This window comes from Lates calcarifer, linkage group LG23 (assembly GCF_001640805.2).
Source record: "Lates calcarifer isolate ASB-BC8 linkage group LG23, TLL_Latcal_v3, whole genome shotgun sequence".
Classification (NCBI taxonomy): domain Eukaryota; kingdom Metazoa; phylum Chordata; class Actinopteri; family Centropomidae; genus Lates; species Lates calcarifer.
Window position 1 is genome coordinate 3,423,322 of NC_066855.1, and position 11,289 is coordinate 3,434,610.

General features: G+C 39.6%; 1 protein-coding gene across 1 annotated transcript; it reads left to right on the plus strand.

Moving 5' to 3' along the window:
• The first annotated feature begins 381 nt into the window (after positions 1-381).
• Positions 382-7,580, plus strand: csdc2a (cold shock domain containing C2, RNA binding a). Its single transcript, XM_018685452.2, has 4 exons — positions 382-726; positions 3,209-3,566; positions 3,666-3,788; positions 4,742-7,580. The coding sequence occupies exons 2-4, from the start codon at positions 3,379-3,381 to the stop codon at positions 4,902-4,904; spliced, it is 474 nt and encodes a 157-aa protein (XP_018540968.1). The 5' UTR covers positions 382-726; positions 3,209-3,378; the 3' UTR covers positions 4,905-7,580.
• The last annotated feature ends 3,709 nt before the right edge of the window (positions 7,581-11,289 follow it).

The following is an 11,289-nucleotide window of genomic DNA, read 5'->3' on the forward strand; positions in this document are numbered from 1 at the left end:
ATAACATTTGTTGTTTCCATTTTCTGTGCTTCTTCTTTTTTTTTTCTCCAAAAACTACTTCCTGTTCAAAGACATGGTTTAGTTTTTACACTAATCAGGTCCAACTGATCCAAGGAAGCTATAGGAGAAATTAAAAATGCAAGTTTTGTGTAAGAGGGTGTTAAAAGCTGTCATGCATTTAACTGATACTATGAAATAAATCTCATTTGAAAGGAAAGAAATGATGATTTAAGCTTGATTTTAAAGCACACTGAGCTCACACAGCCAGAGCTACAAGCACAAGACCTGTGGTATGAGTGAAGTGTGTGATGGGTGGAGCAACTGAGGAAGATCCCCAGTCCCATTCAACATGTAATTAAACCTCAACAGGCCGATTGAAACATTAAGAAACGAGCGGGACAAAGAGCTGACTGTAGTGTGCTGAAGCCCGCTGTTGTTTTTTAGCACAGTAACCCCCCTGCCCCATCTCTGCTGCTGCCTCCGTTTTTCATCTGCTGCTTTTTTCAATCCGCCTGTGTGTGTGTGTGTGTGAGTGTGTGTGTGTGAGAGAGAGAGAGAGTGTGAGTGTGTGTGCGCGCGCCGCATCCATACCAAGATCCACTGACTTATTCACCACATGTCCCCGCAGCTTTCACCGGATTTAATTACATAATTGCCTTATATCGCCTCGGAAAACACGCGGGGCTGTATCCGCGTCCGGCTGACAGCTGATCGGCGCTTTTTGCGGTAAGTAATCGTTTAATCGATGATGGGTTTATGGGTGATTTGTAGCGTGGGGGTGTTTTTTTTTTTTTTTTTTTTACACATCTGAGCCTTTTATTCTCTGTCAGGCAGACGGAATCGGTCGGTTAATACCAGTATTGTACTGATAATGGAGGCTACTCTGTAACTCTTTTATTTACCATCTCCAGTCGTCGTGTGTTTATATTTGTGCCATTGTTGTTTTTTTTTTTTTGGTGCCACATTTTTTTGCCCATCAGTTGAGCATCCTTTCGCCTTGTTGTGTCAAGCTGCCACAGTGTGAGAATGTTCTGGAAACAAACCCAGCCTGTAGGGCTTTTATTTTGTAGTGAATTATTCAGGGCTCTGCCAGCCCCCCACATTCAAACAAATTATACCATAAAACGGACTACTGGTGTGTGTGAAAGGCAAATTTAAAGTTTAAACACAGCCTCTCTCTCAGTGTTTGTGTGTGTGCAGTGGAGTTGACGTGTCTCCCATGCTGATGCAGAGGAGTACAGACAGCCACAGTGCCCCGGTTTCACGGGGAGGTGCTTTTGGCCTTTTGTCTGTCTTTTCAAAGCTCCTCCAGCTCTCTTCCTTCCTCCAGTCCAGCTTCTTTTTTCTTTTTTCTTTTTCAACACCCTCATGATTAAATGTTTCATCACTGCAGACTCATTAAACAAGTCCATTCGCCCCGGCTTCCTTCTTGCCCCCAATCAGTGGGCTAATGAAAGAGGAGCTCCACCAGTCAATGTTGCTGAATTATTTAGCCTACATATTTATGCCTTGTCATCCATCAGTCATGATAATCAGCGCTCTCTCTCCCCCCCATGCTGCCGTGATAACAGATGTGTGTGTTGATCATCGTTGCAGCTACACTATCCGACATGATGCCAGGAGGATAAAAGCCTCAGTCATCAGCCATTTGCAGTATCTGTTCCCCTAAATGAGCTTATAAACTGGGGAGATTAAAGCTGCTCCTGTGACGATGCTGCAACCTTTGAACCCTTGTACTATTTGGATGTGGTCACGCCTCACAGAAGCCAACCTAAACCTCACTCATGTCACCCTAAAGTACAATTTGTCCTCTGCAATCCCTATTTTTCAGTCGGTTTGATGGAGAAAATATGCTTTTTGACAGGATAATGTATATAATAATGTCTTTCAAGTGGACACAATATTATTCACATAGTGTTGGAGAAATTCAGACATTACTTTAAAGGATGGAAATTGCTAGCTAACATTAGCATCAACAGCTTTTTACTTACCAGTCTAGTAGAAACATTACAGTTTCAGCATCAAAATTCATTTCTTTACTTGCAACAGCAATGTTTTGTTTCTAGTTCTGTCACTTCCTTTCTTTCTACTGGAGTTAGCATGCTAACCAGCTAGCCCTGTCCTGCCTCAGCCTGTCTTGTCACTTTCCGATAGGGACTCACTGTAGTGTCCAGGCCACCACCCAACAAGAAACTGCATTTGGTGGCAGAGAAAACTTATAAATCTTACCTTTAAATCTACCGAATTGTCCATTAACAATGTTCTTTATGTAACTGAAGCCTTGTTAAAGCTCTCCAGCCTGGGGGATCATGTAGTACAGTTCAGAAACATACACACACACAACTATATATTTAGACTGGACAGAGAGTGTGATGTTGAAAGAAGCCTGTGTGTTTCATGCTGACACACACTCATCAGTCTATGTCAAACACTCAGCCTGCAGGAATCAATACTAACGTTCACTGAGAGGTGGCTGCTGATAACCCCCATACAATAACACATCCACCCACCCCTGTGTTACAGTTAAACCATGTTTCAATGTAGGAGTTTAACCTCCGTAGAACAATGCCCTGTAGCCCTTTGTACTTGTAGTGAGTGTCATAATGATGAGCCGATACACACATCTCAAGTCCCAGTTACGACACAATAATTGGGTTTGTGTCAAGGCGTGGAGACCGAGCTCATCCGCCCTAGAACGACTGTCTGAAACGCTTCAGAGAGCGGCTTGTTGTTTGAATACAGACTAAATAAAGAGCAATCCCATCCCGTAATGGATGTCAGTCTTGTGCGATTGGGGATTTTAATATAATAAAAGTGTGATGAGGCGAGCCGAGGCCCTCCGGGGGCAGGATTGTTATTTACATCATGTTGGGACCTTTTCAAAGCCAGCGAGAATCAGAGTCTGGCACTGGGAAAAAAAAAAAAATTGATTTGTTTTTCTCATATTCGCAGCAGCTTCCAGCTGTTGTGCACCTTTCTGCTGTTTCTACAAGCCAAGGAGAAATCCACTCTAAAACACTTTAACACTGGTTAAAACAAAATTGTATGAATCACGTCATGATTAAATTAATATATTCTTCCTACATTTAAAGTTTAGTAATTTATGTATGTCTTTGAGAGACTACAGACCTTTTCAAAGAGGGCAGTAATAAACTAGTCCAATAATAAGCTCTGCTATCTCTCCCCATTTTTTGCTCCTTTATTTCAGGGTATCATTGCATTGACCTCCTCTCCAAACGTCTCCCTCACCTACACACTTGTCATGCAGGAGGTGTAACCCTCCTTCCTCTTCTTCCTTGTGCGCCATCGGAGGAAACCCAAAACAAGGAGAAAAAAAAAGAACCAAAAAACCAAACAAACTACGTGCAACTAGTCAAGATGTCAGACCCTGACCCCTCCTCGCCGGCGGATCCACCACTGCCACTCACCTCCCCGCGCACTCCCCTGCAGCTCTCCTTCCCCTTCCTGAGGGAGGGCAGTCGGGTTTGGGAGAGGGAGAGGAAACCGCCACAGCCTGGAGAGCTGCCCAGCCCCCTGCCCACCAAACGCACCCGGACATATTCAGCGTGAGTAGGAGCATACAGGCTGAGGAGTTGACAGTATAAAAATGGTAATGATTTATGATGCACTGTCTTGTTTCTTTTTATGTGTCTCTTTCTCTGCAGGACAGTGCGAGCCAAATCAGGTCCAGTATTTAAAGGGGTGTGTAAAAACTTCTCCAGGTCTCAGGGTCACGGATTCATACGTCCTTCTCATGGAGGAGAGGACATCTTCGTCCACATCTCTGAGTGAGTGACCTTGATCAACATCAGAACTTCCATCAGAACCACTGGATATTCAGTTGTTATTTGATAACTTTTATGAACTGGGCTTGTTAAATGAAACAAAACAGAATATTATTGGAAGAATTACATTTTCCAGCTACATTTTTCAACAAATCAGGAATGAACTGTGGTATTTTTTTCTATGAGAAGTGCAGGATCCAGTGTTTTCTGAAGCTTGACCCATACTATCTGCTTGTTAAGTCTGAAATACTATTTCTGGGGCCAACTTCATCAAGGCTCTTCTGTTTTTAAGATGCCGCAGCGCTGAGCCCTGTGTTGTTTGAACAGATCTGAGTCCAAAAAACCTATTCAGCTGTCATTCTACCTCTTGTGATGAGAAAGAGAAGAGGAAATGGTTGTAGTCGATAAGTTAAAAGTTTGGCGCCAGTGGGTGCTATCATTAGCTAGCTAACTAAAGTAAAAGTGGGTACCTAAGTTACAGACTGAGGGTTTTACAGGGTATTTCTTGTTATGAGTCCACATATTTGTGTGTGTTTCAGTTGTCAGTCCTTTTCTTTGCTGCCCAAAAATAGCAAAAATAACTAGCTACAGCCAAATATTTTCACCTTAGCAGGGTGAATATAGCTAGCTAAGCCTATCTGGGCAGCACAGAAAAGGGCTGACAACCGAAACACGAAGATGTGGGCTCATTGCAAGAAACACCCTGTAAAGCCCATTGCTTATATTAGGAGAACCTGCTTTTACCAGCGGTTGCTAATGTTCGCTATATTAGCTGGCTAACAGGTGCTAGGGTTAAGGCGTCAACCCTTTAGAAAAATTAGAAGAACACTTTAGTAGAATGACAGCTGAATAGTTTTTTGGACTCAGATCTATTCAAACAACACGGGACACAGTACTGACCATGAATGAAATAATTTGTCGCATTTGTAATTTAATCTCTCCTTCGTCTTTGATAGCATTGAGGGTGAGTACGTGCCTATGGAAGGGGACGAGGTCACGTACAAGGTGTGCCCCATCCCCCCCAAGAACCAGAAGATCCAGGCTGTCGAGGTGGTGATCACCCACCTGAATCCAGGCACCAAGCACGAGACCTGGTCAGGTCAGATCATCAGCTCCTAGACCAGTGCTTCAGGCTGCAGGGATGGAAAAGGTCTTGGAATAGAGTTTGGTGAAAGGGGGTGGGGGTTAAGGATTTAATTGATGTTTTCACGGTGTGAGGTTTGGGACCAGATCTGGGAATGAGGGATCAGAGCTTGGTGTACGCTGGGGGTCAGCCTGAGGTGGCTTCTTTATGTGAGGTGTGTTGGTGGACAGTTGAGTGTAAAGGTTAGGGTCAGAAATTAAGCTTTGAATGTATATGTTTGAATGTTTGAGGGTTTCATCATTTGGGTTGAATGTTTTAGAAGAGGGGTTATAAGTTGGAAAGTTTTGTTTTAGGGCTTGGTGCTAGCATTTTTACTTTGACCTAGGGAATATATTTTAGTCAGGAAATCAGCAGTTGTTAGAGAAGCAGCGTCTTTTAAGTCTTCAGATGCTGAGGAAGCAAGTGGGTTAGAGGCCGAAATGCATTTTGAGCAAATTTGGAACAATTTAGCCATATTGATGCTCCATGAGCACACCACTGAAGAGTTTAGTTTTAAAGGGACCAGAGTCATTGGAGGTCTGAATTTTACTCCCACTTTTCGTTGTTTTCACAACTAATATAAAATACGTGCCACCACTGCCAAAAGTCGTGTGACGATCATCTGTGTGTTTACTACAGATACAAGTTGTTTTTGGAAAACTTTTATTACAGCCTTCTCTGTTGCTTACGATCAGGCTTGGCTTAATGTGAAAGGAACATTTTGTCAGATCTGCCTTCATTGCACTGCCTTCAGAAAATCAAAGCATTTTCAAGGTTGTTCGACGTGCCACAAAACACCAAATGAGTATACCTACAGTAGTAAGTGTGACTCACATTGAATTCACTCTTAATGTGTTTCGGCCTCAAGAGCTGTGATAAGCTCCACATGTAAGGAATTATTTTCCTTCTTAATATTGTAGCACTATTGTATTTTGTCTACTTGGCAAGTGTAGAAATCCAGTATTATTGTAGCCAGCTCCTATGACGGTCATATGTTTCGGTGGTAGAGACTTTAGAAGGACGTTATGTGGGCCTGCCGCTGGAAAACCAGGCCAGAGGGTTTGGGGTTGTGGGAAGGAAACTGGAGAGGGGAAGGGTATTGGGGAGGAATGGGCAGAGGATGGAGTGACTATCTGTAAATGTTCTTGAGCACAGATGCACCTAGATTTGAAATGTTATAAAGCATGTGTAAGGAAGATGACCAAGAGGAAAGTCAGCAGTTCTCAACCTATGGATTGTCAGGTTAAGGAGCTATTTAAAAGTTTTGCTATTGCTATATAGCCAATGTTAGTGTTAACAGCTGTTTTCTTACCAGTCCAGAGGAAACATTGCAAGTTCACCACCAAACTTCAATCTTTTACTCGACTAAAGCTGTCTCCAGTGATGGAAAGCATTTGCAATTTTTTGCCTCCACTTCTATCACTTCTTTTCTACTTCTAAAGTTAGTATGCTAGCTCAGGCCATTTTGTCACTTTCTGATAGTGATTCACTGTAGCATCCAGACTGCCCTGAAGTAGCGCTGCTCAGATGACGTATATTTATATATATATATAACTCTTGACACTGAAGGTTGAAGCTCTTGGCAAGTGACTACCACCACCTTCTTCTTGGAAGAAACCAAGAGAAGAGAAAGAGAAAACTTACAAATAGCCCCTTCAAAGAATAGTTTTAAATTGTGGGATATATATGTATTTGCTTATTAAGACTTTGATAACATGATCAATTTTCTAGTCTGACTGTTGGCAAGAAAGTGAGCAAGCATGTTTCCCAACATGTTGAACCATTCCTTAAAATTATTTATGTAATCAAAAAAGAGAAAGTTTGGATGACCAGATTGACTTTGGATGACTCCCTCCTCTTTTCTTTTTCTTCAGAAGAAACTGATATAAAAATAAGTATCACCATATCAACTTAGGAATGGGAGGATGAACTGCTGACTTTTGGGTTGAAGGCTCAGAAAGTTTCATACGTCACAGCAAATGACGGTAAAAGAAAGAAAAGAAAAAAAACAGAGCAGCAAAAGCTTCCTGATGTAAGTTTAAAAAGACTATTTATTTATTGACTTATTTATTTTCATTTGTAACTACAAGAACATCAGGTGTTTGGTAATTAAAAGCTGCATTTATAAGTATTTGTGCAAATCTAAGCCTATTTGAATACACTGCACACCTCACTCTAATGATACTACCCTGTAAAAATCCCTTTGCTACTGTCACGTCATCGACAGACCAAAAAAAAAAAAAAAAGAAAGACAGAAAAAAAACCCTTGAACCTTTCCAAACACAAATTTCTAATTTCTACATAATCCTTGTCTAATTTTTAATAACTATGTTGTGATGTTCAAAATAACAAGTGGTATTGTTGTTTTGAAAATCGGCATGTTCTGTAATGTTTTGTCGTAATTTTTATGTAGAATGTGTTGATTCTGTTTCATCATGCAGTAACACAGTTGGAGCCTTCAGAGAGGCGTCGTCAGGTCTCCTATGCATCTTTGATTTCTCGCCACAAGTGTGACTTTAACATCATAGTAACACACTTTATCTGTTTGGTTTCTTTAATGTGAGAGGAACAAGTTTGATTGTGTTCGCAAGCACTTTTATTTTCGTCAAATCACTGTGACAGTCTTTAGTCATTAAGATAAAGTTTGAATAAAACTTACTACTGTATTCACAGACCTGTGTGGAAATGTGTTTATTATTTTTGGATTATATAGTGCAAAGAGTGTTTTGTGCTCTTTTTGAGTTCAGTCCTCACTGGTGTCAGTACAATGTGGAATAACTAGGGCAGTTATTTTGAGAACCCTTTTAACTTTGACAAAGTTCTTGCAGTGAGCTCCTCAGTGTCTCAGACAGCTGTGTGTGATCTTGGGAAATATTCATCTGGATTTGTTTTGGGGATTGTTGTTATGTCCATGTTCTGTTTTACAGAAGTCCATTAGAGGGCATCCCAACACAAATAATCTGCTGGTTTATGACATACTCTCCCTACATGGGTCAATGAAAAAAGGTCATGGGTAAAAACCGCACACAGAGTGTGGTGAAAAAACTTAAGATCCTTAAAGTAAAAGTAGCAATGAAATAACATATAAGAAGTATTTTATTGTTGTGGTTGGTTGAGAAGGATTTAGTTTTAATATTTTTATATACTCTGAAAGTTTAATAGATACTAATTCATCATATTTTAGCAAGCTTTTGTATGTAAAATCTTATTTTAACTATAGCTTTGAATTAAGTGTAGTGAAGAAACACATAGTATACTTGGTCATAATTGTAACCAGTGGGATAATGTGTTCCAATACATCCAATCATCTAAATTCTCATGTATCCCAGCCCAGTTATTACCACATTTAAAACTCTGTCATCACATCTGTATCATATTCTAGTGTGACTATTTTACATAACAAAAACCATTACACAACTCCAATACAGTGTATTCAGAAAGTATTCAGACACTTCCATTTTTTTCTACATTTTATGTCGTAGCCTCATGATAGATTTAACTTTTCTCCCATTAATCTACACTCAATACCCAAAGTGAAAACAAAAGTTTTTTTGCAAATCTCTTGAAAAGGAAAAACTTAATATTGATATGAGTATATGAGTCTTGATTTGAGTCCACCTGTGGTGAATTCACTTGATTGGACATGATTTGGAAAGGCACACACCTGCCTATATTATGGCTGACAATGCGTATAAGAGCAAAAACAAAGCCATGAGGTTGGGTTAAGACTCCCAAGGCAATGCATGTGCACAAGAAAACTAAAGTTGGAAAAATGTAAGTTTCTACTCTTTTACTTTGCCTTTTTTGTTTTGTATTGTTTTAAAAAAAATTAAGATCATCACTCTGACCATTAGGTGTCAGTCATGTTTCAGGGAACCAACTGCTAATAAATATCTGGTGAGGGAGACAGCGTTGTCTTCCGAGTTCAGGACCAGGTGGAGTTCTCTGAATTTTTCTCTAAAGGTGTTGTACTTGTAAGACCACATTTGTTGTGTTTTATAAACAGGACCTCCCCCTTTAGTTTTTTTTTTTTTTTTTTAAGAGTTAGTCTTATCATGTTTTACCACTGTAGGATGAAACCATACAGTAAAGTGTATGAATGTAATTGAAAAGTTTTATTTTAAAGAAGTGACTGAACATGAAAAAAATACTAAGCTTATTAAATATACTAGAAATAAAGAATACATTGAATATACATGAAACATTTTACAAAGAGGAAATGAAATAGCTGACTGAGGATGTTTCAGGCTTTAATAGAAATCAATGAAATATAGTGATGTGAAGAAAGTAAACAGCTAAAGATAGGACTTTGGTCAGATTCATATACAGATCATGCATGTTTAGTTTTCAGATATGACACTTAATATTGACCCATATCTTTTACACTTGAAGACTGTAGCCATATGTGGTAGAGGCCAAGAAGTGTTTTTAATTTGAATTAAATATGACAGTAGTCTTATCATCAACTGGAAGAGAAATCACATCACACTGCATTATGGAAATGAAAAATATATTTATGAGGATACACTTGGTCGGACCTGATATGAAAAATGAACTCCAGACTCAGATGATTTGGTTAAATGCAGAAGCACAGGCGTGAATTATTAGCTCATTTTCCCTCCTTAGATAATAAAATAACAACCTCACATATGAACAAATACATGTTTTCAAACCGTATGGTCATCCTTTGGCCAATGATTAACAAGATGTGTACGTCATCAAGTGTCATCATCATTTACTGGTGACAAAACTTTCATTTAAAAAATTTGTGAAACAGTATGCGTGAAACACCACTGCAAAAAATTAAAAGTAAAATGTATGGACGTATTGTAATGAAGAAACACAATTTACTGACTTGTTTTGATTTTGTTTATTCAGTTATAACTTTTATTGCCAGGCTCAGGTTGGTTCCTTGATGTCACAGTGATTGATGAGTAATATTTGTGTTGTGTGTGTGGACTTGTACTTCTGACATTGTGGGGACCAATCTGAGTTTTAGACCTTGTGAGGACATTTTGGCTGGTACTCACAACGTCAAAGGGCTGTTTGTGGGTTAAGACTTGGTTTTATTCAACCAGTGTATAACTAGCTTAAGGTTGGGGTTAGACATTTACGCTGATGTAAGGGGTCGGGCCCCCACAAAGATAGGTGTGCAAGGACATGTGTGTGTGTGTATGTGTATGGATGTAATAGGTTAGACCATCAGACACCAGAGTTAAGTGGCTGTGTTGACTGATCATTTAGAGATTTAATTAAGGTGAAGATTGTACTAATTGTGTGAGGGCACTCTCAGTTAATAATAATTAGCTTCAGGATTAATTTACTTCATTAAGTCTTCCCCAGTGTGTCTGCAGGCTGTGGATGAACGAATGTGGTGCTGATAAACAGTAGAAAAAGACTCCTGGACTGAATCATCATGTGTGTGTGTGTGGTTTTACAGCACAGGGATGTTATCTGTGGTGACTTTTATGGCCCAACCCAACCTTTGCTCTTCTCTTTTCTCTCCTTGGTTTCCTTTCCCGAGGGTATCTTTCACAAATTTACAAGCTGTGTGTCTGTGTTTGCCGTCTGGTTTTCTCTGACACATAGAGTGAAAACAAACATTCATACACACAGATGCTTTATTGTTATTTATCATTTGCAGGATGGACTCCAGATTTTCTCGTATTTTCCATAATACACAATTATTTCACCATAAAAATAAAGCATTTTAAGTTTACAACACAATTTTTATGTGAATGTTTCCTTCCAGTTTACCTTTAATCTCATCAGATACCAGTAGGTGGAGATTTTATGAGCATTTATTGTTGCTTCCGTCACATAAAACCTTTATCTTTCTAATTGATACCCCAAATTCAGCACTTCATTAAGAACACCTGTACATCTGCTAATTTGTGTAATTAACCAGTCAGCCAATCACGTGGCAGGAGTGAAGCACACCAAATCATGCAGATACAGGTCAGGAGCTTCAGTTATTGTTCACATCAAACATCAGAATGGGGTCAAATGTGATCTCAGTGACTTTCTTCACAGCCAGGTGCACCTCATTCATACCTGATCAGGTAGCATCTGGACACTACACAAGTGATCTTATGCTAATAAGCCAAGCCACTCAAGTCAAACTACAGGACTAGTTCCAGGTGAGTTTCCAGAAGTAACGTGTGCAATGACTCGCCATCACCGTGGTATCAAAGGTTAAAATGTTTTGTCATTGTAAAATCTATGTATGTTCCACACAAGCTCAACAACAAGCTGAAATTAGTTCCCTGTGTGTTTGTGTCTCAACGCTGTAATTCATGCAGACCTTAGTGCAACAGCAGTGAGAAGGTTATATGGCCTGCCTCTGTGTCTTTAAAGGTTGTATATTAACAACTTGATGTG

What these genes read in the sequence shown, in the direction of transcription:
- csdc2a (XM_018685452.2), top strand. Translation starts at nt 3,379, where the DNA reads ATGTCAGACCCTGACCCCTCCTCGCCGGCGGATCCACCACTGCCACTC. An exon ending in CGCACCCGGACATATTCAGC is followed by an intron (nt 3,567 to 3,665) that starts GTGAGTAGGAGC and finishes CTTTCTCTGCAG; the next exon opens with GACAGTGCGAGCCAAATCAG. An exon ending in ATCTTCGTCCACATCTCTGA is followed by an intron (nt 3,789 to 4,741) that starts GTGAGTGACCTT and finishes CGTCTTTGATAG; the next exon opens with CATTGAGGGTGAGTACGTGC.